This window comes from Dermacentor albipictus, chromosome 1 (assembly GCF_038994185.2).
Source record: "Dermacentor albipictus isolate Rhodes 1998 colony chromosome 1, USDA_Dalb.pri_finalv2, whole genome shotgun sequence".
Classification (NCBI taxonomy): domain Eukaryota; kingdom Metazoa; phylum Arthropoda; class Arachnida; order Ixodida; family Ixodidae; genus Dermacentor; species Dermacentor albipictus.
Genome location: NC_091821.1, coordinates 40,450,451 through 40,475,750, shown reverse-complemented (window position 1 = coordinate 40,475,750; position 25,300 = coordinate 40,450,451). Strand labels below are relative to the sequence as shown.

At 47.3% G+C, this 25,300-nt stretch overlaps 1 protein-coding gene and 1 long non-coding RNA gene across 10 annotated transcripts in view; one reads left to right on the top strand and one right to left on the bottom strand.

Moving 5' to 3' along the window:
- Positions 1-11,474, top strand: part of LOC139046687 (GRIP and coiled-coil domain-containing protein 2-like) — a 159,229-nt gene extending 147,755 nt beyond the window's left edge. For 7 of the 9 annotated variants that reach the window (XM_070540652.1, XM_070540664.1, XM_070540663.1 and 4 more), the window contains 2 exons: positions 351-494; positions 11,181-11,474. In XM_070540652.1, coding sequence (XP_070396753.1) covers positions 351-494; positions 11,181-11,366 — 330 coding nt within the window. In that variant the 3' untranslated portion in view covers positions 11,367-11,474. Of the gene's footprint in view, positions 1-350; positions 495-11,180 lie in introns of those variants that run through there. The other 2 variants (XR_011515183.1, XR_011515182.1) reach the window with 1 other exon arrangement.
- The window catches only part of LOC139061125 (uncharacterized), a 401,615-nt gene that overhangs the window by 293,783 nt on the left and 82,532 nt on the right, over positions 1-25,300 (bottom strand). The window lies entirely within an intron of this gene.

Here is a 25,300-nt window from a genome sequence, read left to right as displayed (position 1 = left end):
AATGAGAAATTCGAGGCATGTATACCTACGAAGTTCTTGTGCCGTAGTGTTAGCATATTTTTGTTTAATTGTTCTCTGTTTAAGAACTTAGTGGCTCTTTAAAATGTCCAGCAAGACAGCTTTAAGTTTTCCTAAAGGGTTCAGTCAAACATCTGATTATCTTTAAGCCTTTTGAGACATCTCACTTGAAACACATTTTATCTTTACTGTGGGCAAGAAGAAATGTGCACCAGCTTGCTTCTTGTGTAGACATTTAATCTTGGTCAGGTATTTCACCTGACCAAGATAGGTTTTACCATTTCACCATTATTGCAAACACTTTTAGTGAACCTTTTGTTTTTTTAATGCAGCTGCTGAACGAGTCGGAATCAAGCAACCTTCGTCTGACTGAGCAAGTTCGAGTGCTCAAAGAAGAGATTCGGCGTCTTGAGCGCAACCAGGAGAGAGAGAAACACGCTCAGAACCTGGAGTATCTTAAGAATATCATCATGAAAGTAAGAAACCCTCTGAATGCACAATTGAATGGTGTTATACTGTCGTCTATTGAGGCACAGAATGCAATGGCCTGTGCTCAAATGGTGCCCCCTGATGGACATAGTGAATGGGCGTGTTTTAGCAACAAATGTCCTCGTGAAGAAAGTAGTTTACTATATATTGTCGTGAGAGGAAAAGGTAAACAGTCAGTTCCAAGTGAACAGCCGTTTACTGTTCATTTCTGCAGCAGCTACCACGCACACTTCTTCCTCCTCAGCTTCTAGCGTAACTAGCGCGTGCCATTACCCCTCCCTCCAAAAAAAAAAAAAAAAAAAAGCTAGGTAGATGTCAAATGCCATAAGGAGAAAAAAGAAATGAGAAAGACAACAGACGTGACGACAGGGGCCACACCACAAAGTTTGTGGATGAGAGTCAGTGCGAGTGGTAGGACTTTATCCTGGTAATGTGAACAATGTCAGAGGAACGTGGTCTACGGGAGTGGTACGAAGTTTAGGCTGAAATAACTTATAGTTGACAGGACTTAGACGATGCAAAACTATGTAGGGTCCAAAATATCGGCGCAATAATTTTTCTGAGCGGCCTCGTTGACGTATAGGAGTCCAAACCCATACGAGATCTCCCAGGTTGTAAGTGACGTCTCGATGGTGTATGTTGTATCGACGAGCATCTTGACTTTGTCGGGATAAAATTCATTGCCGTGCAAGGTGCCGCACTGCTTCGGCACGCTGAACAAAGGCATCTGTATCTGGCGTGGTAGGTTGAGACGAAGTTGGTAGGAGCATCACGTCAAGCATAGTGGTGAAGTCGCATCCGTAGACCAGACGAAAAGGAGGAAACCCGATGATTTGTTGAAGTGGGGGAAGGGCAGTGTTATTGACGAATGTCACGTACGGGAGAAGTTCGCCCTCAATTTTTAAGATCCGTGGCGACATACATAGAAAGCATATCCACTCGTTTTGTTGAGACACTCAGTTAACCCGTTAGTCTGCGGGTGATACGCAGTTGCTGTACGGTGCATTGTTCCACTCACCTGCAAAATATCTCGGACAAACTGGGCGGTGTAGGCCGTACCACGGTCTGTGATAACGACAGCGGGAGCACCATGTCGAAGGATGATATTTTTGACAAAGAAGTTGGATACATCTGAAGCAGTAGCTCGCTGAACGGCTAGTGTTTCGCAATATGAAGTGAGGTAATCGGTGGCGACAACGATCCAGTGGTTATCAGTCGAAGACTTTGGAAACGGGCCAAGTAAATCCACCCCAACTTGTTCAAAAGGTGAGCAAGGAGGTCGTACAGGCTGAAACAGACCGGCTGGTTTCAGTGGTGGAACTTTGCGACGCTGGCAATCTCAACAACTTCTGATGTACTGCTTCACGGTTTTTGCAAGTTTTCTCCAGTAGTACTTCTGCTGGATCCTTGCCAGAGTACGTGTGAAACCAAGTTGCCCAGACATTGGTTCGTCGTGGCATGCACATAGAATGTTGTCACGGAGAGGAGCGGCAACAACGAGCAGGAAAACGGTAGCCGTAGGGTGAAAGTTCTGCTTGTATAGGATGTCGGCGCATAGGCAGAAAGAGGACAAGTGGTGCACGAACTGCCACGGGGGTTGTGGGCGGCTTCCTGCAAGGTATTCAATCAAGGGCTGGAGCTCGGAATCTTGGTGTTGCTGTTGAGCTAGGTTTAAAGACTGAAGAGTACTACAAAGAAAACCAGAGTCGTCGTCAGTATGTAGTGGTGCGGGTTCGACGGGGGTGCGGGAGAGACAGTCAGCGTCCGTGTGTTTCTGGCCAGACTTATAGATGATTTTCACATCAAATTCCTGCAACCGAAGGCTCCATCTTGCAAGATGGCCTGGAGGATCCTTGAGATTCACCAGTCAACAGAGAGAGTGGTGGTCGCTGATGACGTGGAAGGGGTGCCTGTACAAGTATGGCTGGAACTTCTGGATAGCCCATACGGCTGCCAGACATTCCTTTTCAGTTGCTGAGTAGCTTTTTCAGCAGCAGACAAAGTTCGGCTGGCATACGCAATAATGCGTTAGACACCAGCTTAAAACTGTACGAGTGTCGCTCTGAGACCAACGTTACTAGCATCAGTATGCACTTCTGTATCGGCCTCGGTGTCAAAGTGACCAAGGATCGGTGGTGTCTGCAGACGTTGCTGAAGGTCGTGGAAGGCGTCAGATTGTGCCGGGCCCCAAACAAATGTGACGTCATTCTTGAGTCGTTGCAAATGTTTGGCAGTCTCACAAAAATTGGGCACAAAATGGCGGTAATATGCACAAAGCCCTAAAAATCGGCAGACATCATTCTTTGTCTTCAGTATCGGGAACAGAGCAACTGCCATGGCTTTGTCAGGGTCAGGGTGCACACCGGTGTTGCTGACAATATGACCTAGAAATTTATGCTCCTCGTAGCCAAAGTGACATTTTTCGGGCTTCATAGACAGGCCGGCGGTGCGGATGGCTTGAAGAACTGCCTCAAGCCGCTGGATGTGTTGTTCAAACGTGGTGGAAAAAACAACTACATCATCTAAATAGACTAAACATGAGTGCCACTTAAGGTCAGATAAAACTGTGTCCTTCGTGCATTGAAATGTGGCCGGCGCAGAACACAATCCAAAAGGGAGGACCTTAAATTGATAGGGACCGTCGGGTGTTATAAACGCCGTTTTTTCCTTGTCCAATTCGTTAGCTCCAATCTGCCAGTACCCACTACACAGATCCCTTGAAGAAAAGTAACCGGCATGTCGCAGGGGATCCAAAGAATCATCAATCCAAGGAAGTGGGTAAACGTCTTTTTTCGTGATATTGTTCAGTTTGTGATAATCGACACAGAATCGTAGTGAACCGTCTTTGTTCTTAACTAATACAACAGGTGAAGCTCAAGGACTTGTCGATGGTTGAATGACATCATCGTTTAGCATTTGTTTAACTTGATGACGAATAGCATCCTGTTCTCTCTGTGACACGCAATAAGCGTGTTGGCGAACAGGTTGGACGGTTGGTTCAGTGATGATTCTGTGTTTAGTTAAAGGAGTCTGTTTGACCTCCGATGTGGTGGCGAAACAGTCGCTAAATGACGATAGCAGAGTGAGGAGCCTCTCCTTTTCGTGTTGGTCTTGCTGTGGGTTGACGTTGATGCGACTGGTCAAGTCCCCATCGCTGGGTTCCCGAATCGAGATTGTCATTACTGAAGCACAGGCGTTGGACTCGTCCACCATTTCAATGTAGGCCATGGTGGTATGCCTCGCAAAGTGCTTGTATTCGCCACTGAAGTTGGTAGCTAGAATTGTGGTTTGCCTATTTTGGAGCTCTATGAGACCTCATGCGACGCCGACTTGTCGATCCAGCAAGATGGTGAAGTTACCTTCAGCGATGCCTATTCCTAGTTGGTCTTCGGGGCATTCAACAAGGACGAAGATGCTACTTCGAGGCAATAACGTCACGCAGTCATCGACCACACGTAAAGCCGTGCGGTGATCTTCATCCTCCACACTCAAATCCGAAGAAACATTGTTAGAAAAAGTCACGAACAAGTCATACAGGTTAATGATCGCCCCATGTTCTTGGAGAAAATCCATGCCCAGTATAACCAGCCGAGAACACTTGGACAGCACAAGGAAAGACGCTACGAAAGTCGAAGTAGAAATTGCAAGTCTGATGATGCATCGTCCAATGGGTAATACGAGGTGTCCTCCAGCCGTAACCAGATGTGGGCCGTCCCACGCTGTCAGCACCTTGCGTAGCCGAGTGGCCAGTGAGGCACTCACAACCGAGTAATCAGCTCCAGTATCAACAAGTGCAGTTACCGGATAACCGTCGATGGAAGCAGTAATAGCAGCGTAAATTCTTTTGGCAGTTTAGAATGAAGGCGTCGGTGGAGGATATTTGACGATTGGCATGACAGCAGCCTCACCCCTGGAGGTCACCGTTTTCAGTTTCCCCGGCGCGAGCTTCCACCCTTTACTCCAGCGGAATCAAAGGCAGGTCGAGCGTGGTTTGGTGACGCATATCGACGAGGTGATGGCAACTGTGACTGTCTTCGCTGCGTGGCAGGAGGAAGCCGGTTACTTTTCAAGTATTCCTCGATTTCATGCGGGTGTTCGTCATAGTGCGGGCAACGGGCGTCCGGATGGTATCCCCGCAGACCAATCCGTCGGTACTGGCAGTCGTGATACATGTGACCAGCCTCCCCACAGTGATAGATAGCACAACGGACTGTTGTCGGGAGCATGCCATACTGTAGACTTGGGCAGACCAGGATGAAAAGCTGCTTGCAGATTTGTGCAGTGGATTGTACTTGGGGAGCGTCGAGGAATCCGAGCAGGCGGCTGCAAGAAATGGCCCTTCGACGGCACGCAAACACGAAGAGCATCCGCGTACGAGAACATGGGAGTTCAGTACGTGTTGGTGGTGAGGGATGAACCACTTTGCCGCCGATTTCTGTCCCTGTCATCATTTTCAGGTACGAGAGAGCATGCAGCTGTCATGGTGGTCGCATTCATACTGCGAGAGCCACTGCCGAAGCATACGTTCCATGGCTGTTGCCTCACGAACGAACTGAGGCACTGTTGTAGGAAGATTGTGCACGAGACCCACGAAAAACTGTTCTTTTACGCCTCGCATTTACAGACGCACCTTTTTTTCTTCTGGCATTAGTGGGTTGGCCTGACGGAACAATTGCGTTATGTCTTCGACGAACATGGCGACGGTTTCGTTTGGCATTTGGAACCTCGAAGACAGTGCCTGTTCGGCTCTCCTTTTCTTTTTGGGGGTGCTGAAGGCATCACGAAGCAGTCGGTAAAACTCCTGCCAGCTGGTAAATGAGTCTTCGTGGTTCTCGTACCATACTCTTGCCGCGTCTAAAAGGGAAAAGTAGACGTTCTTCAACTTATGCCGATCGTCCCAGTCGTTAAAGGCAGTGACCCGGTCGAAATGGTCCAACCGGTCTTCAACGTCCTCAAAGGTGTTGCCGTGGAACGGGTTAGGCATGCGAGGCGCGTTGCATGGTACAGCAGCATTTGGGATCCCCTCGGTTTGGCTTGCGGTAGTTGTTGACATCTTCCTCACGGAGCTTGCCAGGGGACTGTATTGTGGTGGAAGATCTTGGAGGCGATGGCTGCTTCGATGGATTTCTGCCGTCCCCGAGGTACTGGCGTTGGTAGCTTCTGGTTCAGGACCAGTAGGCATACGGTGGATGCGTACCTGGCGCCTCCACCAGTTTTTCGCGAGAGGAAAAGGCAAGCAGTCAGTTCCCAGCGAACAGCCATTTACTGTTCATTTCTGCAGCAGGTACCACGCACACTTCTTCCTCCTCGGCTTCTAGCATAACTAGCGCGTGCCAATATAGTAAGCTGAGAACTTAGTTTTCACATTGGCAGCACGTAGGAGAGAGGCAGGAGGAATAGGACAGAGGCTGTTTTAATTTTTTCCTTCATTTTTATGTCACTTAAATGCAAGCTGAAGGGCTGTAAATTTAGGCCAGAAATCTGGCTACAGTAATATGGAAGCTTCTTTTTTTTTAATATACCTTGCAGAGCCCAGAAGAGACAGGGAGTAAGGGGAAAAATATAGAAAATTTATACATAGTAACCATGCAATGTGTACACCTTATATAAATCATAAAAACAGTGAGTGTGGTTTGAAGGACTTCCGTAAAACTTTTTAAAAATTGTAAACGGTAATTTGTCCTCTTTATTGAAAGGAGTGGGACATCATGTTGGAGGAATGTAATGCCTTACGTTCAGCTATGGTGGCTAGAAAGAGCTGAATATCACTCATCATGAAGTCACATAACAAGCAGTTCAATATCGTAATCGGAAGAAAGCATATGTGCAGGCACATTCCCGTAATGCGACAAAGCTTTAAATAGTGCATTCACTGCTGCTTGCCTTGTCTTGCCTGGTTCTCTTCTTTTACGAAGAAATACAGCCTTGTCATTGCATAGAACTTGATTAGGCTGTTAATGATATCTTTCAAGTGTTGTGCGCAACCAACTAGTGTGAGTCGATTTCCTTTTCTACACGTAATTCAACTCCAATGTGCCATTTGGTTTTAATTTGCTAAAGCTGAAGCTGTACGTAAACAGTTTTCTATGTTTGCGATAAATGTCTGCAGTTTATCAGATGGGTAAGGCACTCTCATCCCCTCTCTACTTGTGCAAGCATTTAATAAACAGGTGGCCAAATGAGCGCTTTTGAGCACAGTTCAAATTTGGTTTTGCTGATCATTCTTTGGGGCTACATAGCCTGTTATGCAATAAATTGATTACTAAATAACAATTATTAAGTTAACTCCAGAAAGTCAATAAAAAAATACACTTTCTCCAGATTATCAGGCCTGTGCACAGTGATAACCACCAAATGCGTTCAAACAAAGGTGTCACTGATATACATATCACCATCCAGATGAATACAGTAAGCCTCTAGCAGCCCGCATGCAACGTTACTTCCAAGCTACTTAAAAGACCTGAACAATAGCTTGCATGAGCTTACATCCAGGTCCAAAGCAACGCATTTGGTGTTTTAAAGGTTCATCCATTATTGCTTCAATCTTGAAGGTGCGTTGAAGTTGTTCTAAATACACTGACACAACTGAAGACGCTGAGAAAGCAGGAGACTTTGAGAATACAACAGCCAGCATTATCAGTCGCCCATCAGCATTATCAGTCGCCCATCCAAGAAGTCCTAGTAGTTCAGCGGTAGTCTGTGTTTTCGGTATTTACTGGCTATTTGACTTTTGTATGCATTTGTTTAGGCATGATGCGATCATTGTTTGTGTTCATCCCCAGCATGCCACGCTGCAGAGGCAACGCCAGTGACATGCTGCAAGATGCTTACAAAGTCATGTGAAAGTTATTCAGGCACCGACTCGGATGGTAACCCAGCAATGCTGCCAGCTGGAATCACTGAACTTTTGGACAGTACATAGGAGGATTGGGCCTTTGGTGGCATCGAGTGAAGTGCACTAAATGTTGGTTTCTTGCGCCTATGAGGAAGCGTTGGTTCAAGTTACCTGTCTTCTAGAATTTGCAGCTCTTAAAAATTTTGTTAACAGTGCCCCAAGGTGAGGCAGTACGACCTTCCACGATAAGTGGACAAGCATGCGGGTTCATGTTTCACCGTGCCGACTAAGTTAAAGTGTGTACTTGTACGAGAAATTGAAATTCATCCTCAAATAATTTGCAAAAATTACTAATGAAATTTTGAACTACGGTAATTACTTTACCGCACACATTGTACTTTATGAATTGTAGCCAGTGAGATTAAATATCTATTTGGAATGAATTCTGAGAATGGCACCAGTTTCAAGATATGCGCCATCAAACTTTTGGTAAAAATTCAGTTCCACTTACTAAAATGCAGTCTTATGCATTGAAGCACACACACACACACACACACACACACACACACACACACACACACACACACACACCTGGAACGCTCGTGTGTTTCATCGCACACATTGGGAATGAATATCTAAAAACTGGTGTCATCCTAAAAATTCACTCCAAGTGGATGCACCTCTGAACATTGAATAAACATTGTTCACAGCCACCACCTTTGTGACATTATACATGAGTGAGCATGCCACCATAGTTCTGAAATTTCGGTTACCTTTTTTTTTTAGAGAAGGTGGCAGTTCCTAAGGAAGTTCTAATACTCGAGTCTAAGTAATAGGTTGTATACTTACACAAAAATTCGGGTTCGGGTTGACAAAGTTCGGGTCTCACACCAATGAGCCTGCTATCAGCTGATAGGAATAGCCCATCTTCGAAAATATTTGCTTCTTTATGCATCTCTTTTTATTCATATTTGAAAATGTTCGACTCGATTTACAATAGGCTTTACTGTGTTTTTAGATATTTTATTCGCTGTGCATTTTAGTAACCTCTCCCTTCTGTTTTCTTTTTCAATAAAATAAACACTACCCCTTACTATTCAAACTCGATTAAGTTGTTTATTTTTTAACATGCTTACTAGAGAGTGACACCATTGGGTGACATGATGTAGGGAGCCCGTCTTGACATAAAGTTCTTTGTCACTCAGGGAATATTGGAAAGGCACTCAGGGAAAATCAGGAAAACTCGGGGAATTTGGAAATGTCGACTTGGTAGACACCCTGGTGATTTACGAGCTAATTTGAATACCTGAACAATTATCCTGCACATTGTGATTTACAAGCTAATTTGACAAATCAACATGGTTGTCTTCATGCAACTGCTCCTGGAACTGAACGTGCAGCACATCTCGTGCTTCTTTCTCATTTTTGCCATTTCGCCGTGGCCTCTCATTCCGGACGCTATCCATGGAAGCACATTGGTCTCTTCTCATAGCTTCAGAAGTCACAAGACTGTGCCATCGAGCTGCGGTTAAATTTCCACAGGTCGTGGAACTTGCTGTACCGCTATGCTTTTCGGATCCCTCAGCAAGTAGGAAACAGTGTTGTACCCAAAAGTGAAAAGACTCCTGCACTTACTATCAGTGCCGATGAAAGTTGTGGTACACTGTGCAGGAATTAGGGACGTTGACTCATTTGATGCATTGTCTGTGCGAGCCAGCAGAACCCTCCTCCTGTAACCCACCTGCTGTAAAGATTGAAAGGTTCTTTGATTTTTTGCTGTAAAATTGAAAGAAAACTTCCCAAGCAACAAGAGATTGTTACGAAGAACAATGTGGAGTACACTGAATAGGTACCTAATTAGTTTTCAAGGCAACATGATTTCAGTATTTTAACTTCGGAAGTGGGGGGGGGGGGAGGCGTGTTTGATCTTAAGCATGAGGTAGACATTCTATTAAGTGGAGTAGACCATATTGTACAAGTCCATTTCTAGGTACCTATGTTTTCGACTGCTAACACTGTTCCTAATATGCAGTGAGAGTAGGCTCCCATGAATATATAGCAGCTGGTTTTCATGCAGAAAATGAATTTTTATTGCTGATTTTAAATTCTATATTCAGCTTACTTTTTTTTTTTCCTTGAGTTGGGAGCTTCTGTTAGGTATTTGCACACCTCTAAAAGTGTTGAAGCCATTACAGGGCTTTCCAGTGGCTTGGTCATGCAGTGGGTCCTCTTTTTGTTAATTTTGACAGTGATTATATCAGACAAACTTACGATTAAGCTGCTTCTGCTGAACTCTTGGCTTGTGGTCAGTAATGGCTGGAAGTACAGTATGGCTCTAAAGTTAAAATGCAAATTATCGGTGCTGAACTTTTCGTTACTTATTAGATAATGTTGAATGGCCTATATTATGCCTGACTCAAGTCCTCAGATGGGTTCCTCATTCTGTATGCTCAGTATTTTGTGTCTATATTAAGCAAGTAGTTCTGCATCTCGTGCCGGAAAGGCTCTTCGGTTAACTCCATCACAATTCCTTGCTTATACAATTGCAGGTGTTGACTTGGTCACACTATTTCTGTTCTGATTATGTGTGCAAATGTCACCACATCTATACATAAAGTATGTTACCGTCTTTGAAAGTGAAATGAAATCTTCTGCAGGTGTTTCCCTGACAAATCAATCTATTGGTCAAAATATCACTAGATGCTTGTGGCATGTCTGCTTAATGTAGTACTACATAATGTTGATCATTGTGTCAACTCTTGTGATGGTATGAAGAAACTACCGTATTTTTGCACCCGTACAAAAAATTTAAAAACATTTAGCAGTAAAGTGGGGGTGTGGGTTATGTGCGAATTTCAGCTTAAAGTGTGGCTTCACGGCAATGCGCGCCACAGTGCCATGAAGCCACCACTTCAAGGCAAGGTTTTCTGCCTTTCAGTTTCGTTGTCCCTTAGGAAACCCCACCCTCTCACCACCCCTGCGTGTTGAAGCTCCCTTCACCCTCTTTCATGGCTGGCCATTCTCATCCTCTTTACCAGTCGCCATTTTGTATTCAGTAGTTAGCGAATAGCGCGTGTGGTGCCGGCAAGCTTGTACGACACCTGTTCTCATACGCTCCCTCAGTCCGCGCGAAGAGCTTTGCGATATGGCGGTGAGCCAAATTACAGTTGGATTTTGTTTGCTCTGTCACGTTGCGCATGAGAGGGCGTCTCCATCCGCGCTTTCATCCGTTGTCATATGATTGCTAGCTGCAAAGTCATTCGATTCATGTCACATTTCACGTGACTGGTTTGTTGGCTATAACGTATGGCATATGAATCCAGCTTTGTCAGCACCGCTGAAGATGGGGGAACTGAGCCACTGGTCAAAGATGCAAAGTGAACGAGTCGTGCATCCGCAAGTGGAGACTGCTTTTGCAATGATTTGAGCATTGTTTGTTCTATGCCATTATTTCTGTGGGTTATGCACGGGAATTTTTTTTTTTTCTGAGCTGTTGAATTTGGGGGTGCGGGTTATATGCAGTGACGGGTTGTACACACAAAAATACGGTACTAGGGGGATGGAACGAAACACGTGCAGGAAGAAAACTAGGTAGAATTATGTTATGTGATTTTTCCTTACTAGCCAATGTGTAACATAGGGATGATTCTCTTTCTGAAGTTTTGGGGCTGCACAATATTTCATGACTTAGTGAAACTTCAATTTGCTTTCAAAGGATTTTACCTCGGACATTTTTTAATAAGCTTTTTCCTCTTTGGGTTTCGTGTTTGAGCTGAGCTTGATATTATAGTAGCATCTGTTGGCACCTCTATATTTATTACATGCTTTTTTGGTGCAGTTTGTAACATTGCGTGGTGGCAGTGAGAAGGAGCGGCTGGTACCTGTCCTGACAACGATGCTGAAGCTGAGCCCTGAGGAGAAAAAAGACCTTGAGGCTGTTGTGACCGGTGAAACGCAGCAGGATGCAGCTGGTGCATCAGGCTGGGGTGGCTACTTACCTCGGTGGACAGGTTTTGTTGGATGACAGCTCCACACAAGCATTCAAACATGTAAAATTGTGTACTATAGTGCCAGGACCAAATGTACAGTGTATGCACAAGTAACTCTAACAAATAAATGCTTCATAACTGTGTGGCGCGTCTTTTATTCTGCATTTGTTGCAGCCAAAGATATGCTCGGCTCATTGCATAAATTGTGCAGTGTTGGGAATGTTGCGCCTATTGCACCAATCTGCGCAGACTAATTTGTTGTTCCTTATTGCTCCAATACATTCTTTTCCACCTAAATTGCACCACGGTGTACTAGTTTCTGTGGTGTGAAAATTGGGAAGCTACGATTCAACACAAAACAAACTTTGATACTGCAGCATTCATTGGCCACATTCATGTAGGGTGCTACAGCCAGCGGGTTGGGTTGCCATGCCTGCTTTGCAACGGCATGATCAATGCAGTGTGATGATGCTCATTAGACAAAGGTGATCAGTGTCCACCATATTTATTCCTGTTGCTTGCAAGTTTATTAGTTACACCATATTACTTTTGCTTTTCAAGCGAATTTGAGGTAATAGAATTTAGCATTGCGCATTATAACCACATGCACGGTGATCAGGTACTAGACTGAGGTTCATACTCTTTGCTCTCTTTGGTAATACATGTGCCTTTGGTAAAGCTCGTGGTAAAAAAATTGAATGTAAGCGAGCAAAGCCTTCACCTGCAAGTGCATCTCAGTAGTGGAATAAAGAACACTACATGCTTGCACTGCTGATTATGGCTCATAAAATGAAATTGGAATTTGTGGAATATCAAACCTACGTAGCAGTCCTTCCTTAATGGGACATTACTCTTGAGTAAATTATATCAATAACAAGAGCCCCTCTTATCATGAAAGACTGGTGGTGACCCTACCCTGGAGTTTTCACCCCAACTCGGGCCAAGATAGCTGTTCATCGGTGGAGTTCTACTATATTCCATCCTAGAAGAGCTTAGCAAACTTCAAAAGCTTTTACAGGTCTACAACCGCCCAAATATGAAAAAGTACTTTGAAATCCATGATGTCACACTAGTGCTGGTGTTGCAGCACAATATTTAAGGGGAACTGTGACCTTTATTTGTTGTTCTAATAATCTACTTACTACCGCAAAATCGAAGAGTGTTTCTCTTTATAGTGCTCCTTTAATGTTCCTTGCATGGTTTTTCACAGCGCTGCCGGCAGCATGTCATTGTTAATGTTTGCTCGCCGCTGCCGTCGTGGTGGGCTGCGGTTAATGTCTTACTTTGCTCCTAGTTATGAGTAAATGATTATGTACGCTAAAGAGAACACTAAACCATATTTCGTTTTTGTGCATACGTTTTTGTATAAGCCTTGCATCTGCTCCAAAATGCTGAAGGGCATTCCCACCACTGATGTCACAGGCTCTTAGTGACGGAAGCGGGAGGGCTCACTTCATCTGGCATTCCATTAAATGAGGGTACTGCAACTTAGTTCTTGTTCGTGTATGGATTTCTAATTCCCTAATATTACACAAGCATCAACCAGTTAATCAGCCTACAGAGCAAAGTAGAAAGCGAAGGAAAACTGTGCACATACTGCGCTCACTTTGTCAGCTGGGAGCTATTCAGTATATGACCACCTAGTGGACCTGTCCATTTCGTCTGCTGCTGTAGTGCTTATTGGCTGAGGGTGCCTGCCTCCTTCCTATGTGGACCCCAGGCCAGCTAGTCAGCACTTGAGCAATGGACGAAATAGACATGTCCAATAGGTACCTCCCCTGTTGTCATGTGTGCCAACTGCTCAGTTAGTAAAATACAATGGAGCTAATGAAAAGCACTGAACAATGTGACCATCACCTATTAGGTTGCTTTTGGTGCCTTCCTGTTTGACTACAGTGCACAAGCAAACAAAGGTTACCTTTCTGTTAATGAGTTCTCAATGTTACCTGTCACCTAGAAGTAGTGAGTGGGCATATTATGGCAACTGGAAACAATGCAGAACAAAAGTAAATTGACTAAAATGCACTATGGTTGCAGGATAGCAAGTGGCAGTGTGTGTGCTTTTTACACATCCATTTGGCAGTGGAATGTACTTTCAGGTGGCAAGCAGGAATCTCAAGACTTCAAGGACCACTGTCTGGGAGGCTATTCTGCAAATGTCCGCCTAGTGGACATGTCCATTTCGTCTACTGCCAAAATTATAATTGGCTGGGCTTAGATATGCGTCAGGAGGAAGCAGATGCCCTCAGCCAGTCGGCACTTCAGCAGCAGACGAAAGTGACACGTTCACTAGGTGGACGCGTACAGAATAGCCGCCCCCCCTCTCCCCTCATTCAATGTGTTGAGGTGCATAAGTTTCTAAGAGCTACTCAGTGGAAAGCTTAAGTGCCATTTGAAACAGTGGTGGCTGGCTCAAATGTGTGCCATCAGGGCATGAATATGGAGCATCTCCACCAATGTGTGATGGGGCATCAAATAGATGAAAAGCAAGGCACGATTTATGTACCGCCTATTTAGGTAGCCAAGATGACATGTGCAACGGCCCGGTGATCGTCGTCTTTGTTCGTCCAATGATCGAGGCGGCTCGTAACAATGCATGGACAAACGAATTTATCGAAAGGACTGAATGAGCCCATGCAAAAACTGAAGAACAAAATGTTATTCCTGAGCCATTTCTAAAGCTCCTTATTGTAGGTTATGCCGTTGCATCGATTTGAGGGGGTAACACCAGCAACAGAGTTTTTCTAATATTTCTGATGGACTCGGTCCAGAGCCCACAGTTGCTAGTCTCCTCACCATCTGTGCTCCAGTGTGCGCGTGGTCACCATCGAACTCGCGTATACTGTGTTAGTGTAACTTATACTACCCTATTTTTTTTCTGCTCGCAGTTTTGTCGCATACTCGGTGTCTATTGTGTAAATGACTCTTGGTGCAGTATCCTAGGCAGACATCGGCGCACTCCCAGGGACTTTCTCACCCTCTTCTGCCCTCACATGGTGCAGTGAGGTTTGCCTTTGGGAAGATTGATGAGGATGAGGTGAAGGTAGGCGTTGTGAGGTATGGGGAGGGAGGTTAAATGAGGAAAGGATGATTCATATTGTTGAAGTTCAGAAAGGTCATTCAGATCGTATTTGTGGTGGGTTTTAAGTGGAAGTTATGAAGTGTGTTGGCAGGAAGTCGCTGGCGCAGATGTACATCCGCCTAGTAGCACCACCTGACTAACATCGCCACAATGTTGTCGAATGTTACACGACATTTGGCAGCGTTCAGTAATTGTGCACCAACGTTTACGAGCGACGTTAAGATAACGTCGCATTTTTATGTTTCAACAATGCTGTCAAATGTTGAAAGAAGCCCCACATTTGGCCACAGCACTGCCGCCGCAACCGAATATTTACGACAAAATCAGACCTAATTTAATGGCATCCACAAATAAAAACGTTTCTCGTGCAGATCTAATAATTAACTCGTACACACCATTGCTGTAACGTTGCCCATTCTGAGCGCATACGTGCACACGCACAGCACCTTCAAAATAAATGTATCCAGTGCGACGTGCTGACTGCACTTGCATAAATTATCCTATTTACGCGCTGTTTATAATATCCTCTGTTGACTCCAGCGCAGACGCGCCGTAGGAGCATGCTTGTCGTCGCTAGGTGGCGTCACGTGGCAGCGCGGAAAAGACTTCGTGGCGGATGGACCTGTTTTTCCAGGCCTCCGTGACCGCGACGAAATCAAGTTTTTGTGCATGCTTTGAGCTTGCTTCTGTTTTTGATTTGCTGATTTTTTTAGCATTTAAATAATTTCGTAGTTTCATTTTTCTATTTTTCGTGTGCGTGGGTGTGTTTCGTGTATATTTGGTTTTGAAGGACAGAGCGTCCTTTCGCGCCACGTGCTTCGACACGTGCAAACGCGTGTGGGACGTTAAGTCTTTATAGCATTTAAAGGCGCCCTGACCAGGCCTCATAACAATTGTTGGTTATAGGGCACATTCACACCGGCGACTGACAGTGGTCGCGCGACCAAGTTGGTCGCAAAGCGACCAGTCGCAAATGGTCGCAAACGGTCGCCTTTCTTGAAAAGCGACCATTTTGGGCCAGTCGCTCTCTGCGCGATTTTTCAGTCGCGCGACCGCGGTCGCAAAACTGATAAACCAATCAGCGGCGCACCGGAAGTGATCTTTCGTGTGTCTACGTCCGGCCTCCTCCGGCGTCGCGTTCAAATTCCGCGTAGATTCCTAGAGTTCTCGCTGAGAACGATAATCTCCGGGATCGCGACTTGCGGGTCGCTCTCAGCCGGGCTTGCCGGTGTGAACATCAGTCGCCTTCGGTCGCTTTTTGATTGCGAGTCGCAAATGGTCGCGCGACCTCCTCAAGTCGCCGGTGTGAATCAGCCCATACGCTGGAAGTTGCGTGTCCTCTAGGGAGCGTTCTGCCGCAAAGATTTTTCAAATCGGCTCATTAGTAGCCGAGATAGAAACATTTCAGCGCCGCGAACCCATGATTTCAAAAGGCGAGCTCCACTGCAAAGCGAGACACTTTCTCTACTTGCCCGGGAGTCCACTCGGAGCTACCACCGTGTGCGGACGTGTGGTTTGGAGCTCTTGCGTCAGCAGCAGACGCTACAGTGTCTCACGCGCTTTTGCTCGCCCTATTCCGGTCGCGACAACGGACGCTTCTTGCGACGTTCCACAGCGACGTTAAGATCACCACCGATGGAGCAGGGATGCTCGCAGCGTCTGTGAGCCACCGTGCAGGCCGTGCTCGAGTTAAGCCTTAGCGTGGTCAGGATCGGCGTCCAGGGACTGCCGACCTTGTCCAACACAGCGAACACCCATTGACCACGATCATGGAGGTGGAAGCTACAAACGTCGACGATCAAGCAACAGAAGGATATCCAGAAGACCTGGCGGAAGGATCATGGCTCACCGTTCGCGGCCGGCGGGGACGCCGCGCCGAAAGTGTGACCCAGCAGCCCGCCGCCAAGAGACGCAGCATTCGAACCAAACTGTACTACGACGACCCCAGAGGCCCCCACCTCTGCCCATTGATGATTTTAAAGTCACCCTGCGCCCGAGAAACGGTCTCACGTTCGGTGAGTGGCCTCGCCACTCTCTGACTCGCACCGTCGGCATCGAGGCGAGCTTCAAGGAACAAGAGGTCGACAAACTTCGCCTATAGGTGTTCAACGTGCTCAAAACATCGCCCTCATCAGCACGCCAAGCGAAAGAATCGCGACCAGCCTTAACAAGATGACATCGCTTACACTTGGCCCGCATCGCTACCCCATCTCAGCATACATCGCCTCCCTCGATAATTCCTGCAATGGAATCATCACGGGTCCCGACACAGGGTCTACACCAACCGAACTTTTAGACCACCTGTTGGCACCTGAGGTGGAAATCCTTCATGCTCGCATGATGGGGCGAACAACCATGACCCTCATTACATTTGCTGGCCTCAAGGTACCGCGCTACGTGAGGTATTACAGGGCCGAGTACCGATGCTACATACACACCCCGAGGGCCCAGGTGTGCAGCATATGCTGTTAGGAATGGCCTGCCGAGGTGGCAACGTGCAAGTTATTTCAGCCCGCTGCATGTGTTTCGATCCACCCGCGGTGGGGGCGCCCTTCGGAGAACCAGCGAGGACAGCGCTAACTAACCGTGAACTTCCTTTGGAGAACTGCGGACTACGGCAGCTCTGGAATTTAGAGGCGCCGGCTGGGGTCGGGCGTGACCACCTGGCTACGGGGACGCAGGACAATGGACACCACGACGACTGCGCTGCAAAGTTCGTCTGCCCGCGGAGGGGGCACTGAAACCTGTCTGTGCGTGTGTGTGTTTGTAAAACGTCCCGCAGAGAGGCGGCTTGTTTACGCTGACGTGGAACGTTTTGCCTCACCTAGGGATCTAGGGAACACGAAGTGGATATAACGAGCTGTTGTCGGCGGCTAGGGTGGGCTCGTCGTCGGGCTCTGTGCTCGTCAATGTACTCGTGAGCTGTGTGCTCGTAAGTTCCTTTGCTGTATGTTCGTTTTGCTGGCTCCATTTGGGAGTCACGCTAGACTGTGTAAATGTATCCCATGTTCAAATGTAAATAAACCCTGTTCACCTAGTTCCTCCCAAGTTCCTCTCTACGACCTTCAACGCTTACAAATGGTGGCAGCGGCGAGATAGTCCGTCAACTCCTACAACTGGTAACAGCGGTGGGATCGTCCGACGAATCTAATAATACAGTGGGCCACCGTGCGGACGTCGGCTCCACTCCAAGCATCAAGCGTTGCACCACATGTGGGACTGAAAACCCATATTCACCACCGAACCTCACCAGTGCCAGCCTAGGTGCCTGACGTGCAAAGGGGATCACCCGACAACCAATCCCAGCTGTGCGGGTCGGGCATGACAGCCACCCAACAAGCAATGAGTGCGCCAGGAACTCCAGAAACAAAAACGGCAACAGCATCGTCCTCTGGCCCAATCTAGAGAGCGACGAAGCCGATCGCGGTCCCGATCCCGGTCCCGATCTCGGAGCCGAGGTCCTGGCAACTGTTCTAAGAACCGCGAGCGGGTACCACTATCATCTTCATCATCATCCTTATCACCACCATCGTCAGCACCACTGGCCAAGAAGAAGCCGCCACCACTACTGCAACAGCTACCATTAGCAGCGCCCGAAAGGCCAGCCGGACCTAAAGGGGTAAGTTCATTTGGGCCGCCACCTTCACTGCGCAAATCTCCCTCACACTCATCCGAACCTCAGTCACTACCACAAACTCAATCCCAATCACAGTCGCCTCGCGCCAAGATCCCTCCCCAGTCCACAACTGCATTGTGCCGCGACCTCCAGCATGTGCTTCGACGAGAATTGCACCGAGCTATACAGGAGATGCGAGAAAACATTCTCACGGAGGTTAAGGAAATGATCCGAGCCGCCTTTGTAGACTTTCAAACCACCGTGCTGAAACCAATGCTACATGAAATTACCAACGAACTCAAGCAGAGCGTGAGAGAGCTCACGGCACAACCCCTTCTCTCTAAAGCATCCTCCTCATCATCTCTAGTCGCACGTGCTACACCAACCTCAGCGCCGTCACTAGCGACAAGCGAGCGCGCTCATCGTACGTTCGCCCAGCCCAGCTACAGAATGATGGTTCCTGCAATGCAAATGCAAAATAGAACGGCGGGGCTGATGCTGTGGCAGTGGAATTGCAGGGGGTACCGATCTAAACGGGGCTCGCGGCAACATTACGTTGCCGCAGCGTCAGAACCGCCGGACATCATACTTCTCCAAGAGCCGGTCGCCACACTTGTTCCTATCAGTGGCTATGAGACCATTAGGGGCTCGGACGAGGCGAAAGTGTGCGCGCTCGTGTCCAGGAAACTCACCTATACTCATACTACTCTCACGTCAGACATCCCTAATCAAATCATTGAGGTTGTCCCCGCGGACACGCCTGTACATCTTAAATGTGTACAGTGCACCTCGTGCTCGGTGGGACAATTCTCAGTACCTATTTTCGGAACTTATCAGCTTGGGCCCAGTGTGCGGTGACTTCAATGCTGCACACGTGGCCTGGGGCTATCGCAGTAACACACCAAAGGGCACCCGACTTTGGCACCTCACACATAATTACCGATTCACCCTCATAACAGCTCATACCCAGCCTAGTGGCCAGAGAAATAGTGTCGAGAGAGACACTTGCCCGGATCTCACTTTCACGAGGGGGATCCAGGGCGAGTGGCTGAACACTGGCGAGACGCTGGGTAGCGATCACCGCATTCTCATTGTCCGCATCAATCGCACAAGTTACAAACGCTCTGAAAAGAAGACTTGCATTACAAATTGGATCGAACTCCGCGAAATCCGCAGGGATCGAGCCACAGGAGATGAAAGCCCCAAAAATTATGCCAGTTGACTCAGTGATTTACGCAACGATCTAAACAATACGACTAGCCGCATAACCACGACGACAGAAACCCCCGAGGTTGACCCGCATTTCCCACATCTGTGGGACAGGCGCCGAGGTCTCACGAAGGGATGGAAGCGGCAAAAGTTCAATCGAAAACTGCGCTACAGAATATCACAAATCACGAGAGCATGCCCAGGAATGCGCAGACCAGCTAATAAGTGCTAACTGGCAAACGTTTTGTGGTAAGCTAAGTGGTACGCTGGGCACCGCGAGAACCTGGGCAATCCTTCGGTCGCTAATAGATCCGAGAAACACGAAATCCCATAAAAATCGGCAGCTTCAAATATTCCTTCACCAGTACGGAAGAGACGGAGACCAGCTCCTGAAGGACCTTGAACAAAGGGATCTCATCCGTGGCTCTAAGTCAAGCTATCCGGACTATCCGTATAGAGAAGAAAGTGACCCTCTAGACACTGACATAACTGTCCACGAAATCAAAGCCGCACTCGCAGACATTCATAGGAACACGGCACCCGGTGAGGACGGGATATACGGTATAATCTACTGCGAAATCTCCCGGATGAGGACCTGGAAACGCTCTGTGCTATGTACAATCAGCACTGGCACGCCGGCACTCTCCCTCTGAAATGGCGATGTGCCGAGGTCACTTTCATGCTCAAGCCCGGAAAACCCCTGTCGATCCAAACTTTACGGCCAATTTCCCTCACATCATGCATTGGAAAGCTGCTTGAGTATGTAATCCTAAAACGGCTTCAACCTTTCTTGGAGATGCAAAATTTCTTCTCCCACACACAGTTTGGATGTCGCCCCCATTTGTCCCCTCACGATGTTCTTCAGATAAAAGAGGATCTCGTTAACCTCCCCATCAGGCCGCAGACGAGAGCTCTTTTGGCACTTGATGTCAAGGGAGCTTTCGATAACGTTTCCCATGGTCTCATCCTTGAAAACCTGGCCCACTCCCACTGTGGCTCCCGTATGTACAATTACGTGCGTGCCTTTCTCAAGGACCTTGTAGCCACAGTGGGACTGGGCCCATATCGGTCATCAGACATTAAAGTTACTGGAGCAGGGACACCTCAGGGGTCGGTGCTCTCACCGACGCTATTCAGCATAGCTACGCGGCGAGATTACCTCGGTTACTGGAGGAGGTCGAGGGGCTATACCACGCGATATATGCTGACGATTTCACTCTCTGGACGTGTACCGGCTTAGATGGAGACATTCAGGACCGCCTACAGACGGCGGTGGATATAGTGCAGGCGTACCTCGCGACTGGAAACCTCGAATATGCGCCACATAAAAAAAAACTACGGGGTTTTATGTGCCAAAACCACTTTCTGATTATGAGGCACGCCGTAGTGGAGGACTCCGGAAATTTCGACCACCAGGGGATCTTTAACGTGCACCTAAATCTAAGTACATGGGTGTTTTCGCATTTCGCCTCCATCGAAATGCGGCCGCCGTGGCCGGGATTCGATCTCGCGACGTCGTGCTCAGCAGCCCAACACCATAGCCACTGATTAACCACGGCGGGTGTGCGTGTGCGCCACATAAACCAGACCTATTACTAATCCGACCCCGAAGCAGCTCCGAAACGACAATTCCAGTGATTGAAGTGAAAATACAAGGCATACCAATTCCCACTGCACAAAGAGGCCGAATCCTTGGTTATCACCTACAATCTAATGCCAAAGCTCACTTCATGGTAGCAGGGGCGTAGCCGGGGGGGGGGGGAGGCTTATGGGCCTTCAGCCCCCCCCCCTCCCCGAAATTATTTCGTGCTGTCCATGCACCGCCGACCACAGCAACTCCCGGCGCCAGAAGTAATTCTGGAGTTTGTCTAGAATCTCTTTTTTATGCTCTAAAAGACATTTCACCGCGAACATTGCGAACTCGGGCTGGATTTCGCGGCAACGCCCGTGTACCTGGAGTCACATAACGCCAAGCAGCCCCATCCGATCACAAAGTTTCAAGGGCGTTTTGATGACAAACAGGCTCGCCGCGGCATCTCGCAGAGGCCGCGAAATCTACGGAGCGCGTGGATGTCAATTCCGGAACTTTATGGGTATAAATCTCATAAACTTTTGATGTGAAAGGGGCGTTGACATTTCCAAAGTTGTGCTTTAGATTTTCAATTTCGGAACTTTGTGGGTCTAATGCTGTTACAAACATTTGACAGGTGCATTGACTATTCTAAAGTCTTACATCGGAACATGCAACGAGACAAGCCAAATCAACACACTGTTACACAAGTTGACAAAGCACGCAGCGAGGTCCGATGAGACGAAGCGTGGTGGTGGTTCATTTGTGCCGTCATGTCACATAAAAAAATATCACAAATTTTTTTTCACCTACGCCAAAGCACCCATGTCAAGACACCAAAGCCAGCCAAGGTAACTACGTTATTTATTTTTTCTACTTTGACTTTTATTCGCGAGGACACATTGAGCGTCTTCAATTGTTTTGTTCTCGCTGCCCTACCCGCGGGCTGCCAGAGCCAGCCAGAGCGCATACGTTTTTCTCGTATTGCCCCGACCGCCACGCGGCGCACTTCGGTGCGCGTTCGGTTTGCTCTGGCCGAGTGGATTTTTGCCCGACAGAGTTTTGGACGCTTTCTGGATAGCAGACGAGAAAAAGAAACAAAGGTCGCTCGCCGCCATCTTTCGTTAGCCTCGCCATCTTGTTCGTTAGGGTCTGCATGATCTTGGCTTCTCTCGTAGGGTACTTAGGCTTCTTGCGAGTATTATCTCTTTCTTCTAGCATGTGGATGCGTTGACTGAAACTTTCTCCCGATCGTGTCATTTTGTTCTGTAGGGCCTGAATCTGGTTATCCATTTCGCTCTTGAGAGATTGGAACCCAGTGTGTATCATCTGGGTTACCGTGTTTTGCATAACCTGCGTTGCTGTGGACATTGTGGTTTCCATCTGTTGGACCTCTTCTTCTTCTAATTAGGCGGAATGAAAAAAAAATAATCTGAGTATCTGCAAGCGATGGCAAGTAACATTACCTTGGTTCTGTCCAGATACGTGGTATTTGCATATTTTTAAATCTTGGTGCATGATAGCTGGGACACTATATTAGCCTGGTATGAAAAAAAATTTGTCATTGATATGTTCAAGTCAAGAGAAAGCCCGAGTTTGTGAGATCCGTAGGTCAAGAAGACCTTTCTGGGTCTGATTGAGTCCCAGTGGACCAGGCTGAGTAGAACTTTGCCGAGTTTGGATCCGAGTCATCTAGGCTGAGTGTAATTCTGGTGAGTGAATCCGAATGAGCCCGGCTGAGTACAATTTTGGTGAGTCTGAATCTGAGTGAGCTCCAAAGAAAAGAAAAACATTTTGTGAGTGAGTCTCAGTGAGCTCCATTTATTTTGCCTACCTGTCGTCAAGCGCCAACAATCAAAGCAGTGTGGCACGCTTTGACAACAGGAATGGCACAAAGTGTTGTAACTAAGCTCGCGGGCAAACAAATGGTTTATTTGAAATTCTAGAAAACAAAGTAAGAGAAGGATGTTTGCCTTTTCAGCGTGAGGGTGTGGGAGGGCGAGTAAAGCCTTTTGTCCTGAGCGTGAGGGTGATAGAGGCCGGATAATATTTTTATAGGTCAGGACGAGGGTGTGGGAAGGCGGTCAATTTTTTCAACGTGGTGTTGAGGTGAGTGAGGATGGTTCTTGCGTCCTAAGAGTGTGGAAGGGAAACAAAAAATGAGGGCATGCGCCCACCTCTGATTCTAGGCTTTGACGTGCAGGACAGTGGTGCAAGAAGTATTTTTTTTTTCTGCAGCAAAGGACAGCACAAATGCGTTGAAGCAGGCGAACCTACATCGCTGTAGTATTTTGATATGAACAATAATTCTCACCAACGGATGAGCAAATCTGTGTGAGCGTTTGGCAGGCATTCTCAGAGCAGATCAAGTAACGCTGGCAGAATCGTTATAACGCGCTATCACTGATCCTAAATAACGGTCGTCACATGCATGGTTGGTTTTTGCCCTAGTTGCCCTAGTTACCAGAGCCAAGGTCAAGCGCAAGGACGCACAAATTTTGTTTCCGAAAAATGTGGGCCGATCCTGGAGATAGTGAAGCTCCAAAAGCCGCCTGTCATACATCAAGTAAACACAGGATTATGTAGAGCGAAATAAGTCGGATTACATTACATCGGCCAGCATCGGACATAGTGCTAGTATAGGGAGGGCAAGCAAACGAAGGCGGCCTGATGGGCCGGTACCGGACATAGTGCAACATGGACGGCCCGCGGTGGCAGGTGACGCTCGAGGGCGCACAAACGAGCTCACACTAAAATGCCATCGTTTTCATGCTGTCGTCGTCATTTCATTTCCTTCCTGACATTGTGATCATTATTTCGTAATGTTCATGTCATCGTCATCTTTCCGCCGTTTTTACTCTGTTGCTGTCACTGCGTTGTCATATCCTGATCACGCCATCTTCAAGCCGTCAACGTCGTACTGTCGTCACTCGCTGTGAGGGCGTATGTAGTGGCACTGGCGTGGCGCTGCTGGTAGCGGGACCAAATCTAGGCCACGACAACCGCATTTCAATGGGGGCGAAATGCAAAAACGCCCGTGGTACCGTATCCCCAGGTCGTGCCTCATAAACATATATATCTGGATTTTGACTCATAAAACCCCATAATTAAATAAATACGGTCGTCATTATTTCATCGTCGTCATGCCGTCGTGGTCGTTCCATCATCATTTTGTCGTTTACACTGTCGTCAACCCATTCTTGTCAAACCTTTGTCCTCGTGCCGTCGTGGTGATCACGCTTTCGTCATCCCTTTGTCGTCATGCCATCGTCCACACGCCTTCGTCTTCATACCGTCCTTTTCATACCATTGTAACAATTTTAGCATATCCATCACTTTGTCATCACAACGTCGTCGTTGCACCACCTACGTCATATTGTCACGTAGTAGTGACGGTGAAGAAAGCAGCAAAACTGGGAATGACGAAACTAGGGGCCCTACAACGTAAAACTATTCCAATCTGTTTTTATTCCGATCTCCTGACGTCAAATTTGCGTAAACACCGACGCAAGCATCGGGCGATAACCCGCTGCGTTGTTGGAAACGCCCAATCAGACGCGCTCCTCATTTATAGGCGGTCACTTTTTTGTTTTCAAAGCGAATAGCATTGCCTACATTGAGCAGATTTCTTTATCGAATTGGCTGAAAAGAGGTGAGGAGCACGCTCAAGTGGAAAGGGATTCGATGGGGCCGAGCCAGCAGTGAAAGCAGATAACCGGCTGAAGAGCGTGGTGCCGGCGTCTGTGTCTGATTCGCTTCCCCTTACTTAGCTTGCGGTGGCTGGTCGAATATCGCGGCGGCATGCAACGCACTGTTAAACATTCCACCAGAACGGATCCTCAGCAAAGAAGAGTTGGCAAAATGATGTCGCATACGTGCCGAAAGGGATCGATAACGTTACAGTGCCACGCAAAAATGTTTACTATACGCAAATTAATCCATGCTCCGCGGCTGCTCCCAATATCTAGTGCCAGAGCAATCGGTGGGCAGCCATCTTCTATTCCTTTCGGAACGGGCAGTCTCCGGCTATTGAAGAAAAAAAAAATCAGTTTTGTTCGACATATTAATGCGTCTTTAACGCGCACACGTCACTTTGATGCATGAGTTTTAGCGGTTTTGTGACGTCGCGTGACAGACAGACGAAGTGGGCGCAGCCCGATAACGTTTGATCAATGACAGAGTATTATGGCGAAAAAGGCGTCGAATGAGAAATATTTATTTTTCTTTCGTTTGGTCTAATCATGCATAATCAGTGTGCACACATCATATCAGCAGGGGCGTTTTCGCGACGTCGCGTGAGAGACATGCGAAGTGGGGGCGGCCCAAATATTTTTAACCAATCATGGAGTGCTGATTGCAGAATTGGAATAGAAAATTTTGGAATAGCTTTACGTTATAGTACCCTAGGGTTTTATTGGACGAACCTGTGGTCTCAAAAACAGGCAACACTCAAAGAACGACGATAGCGTCAAACACATTAGGCGATTGTCGA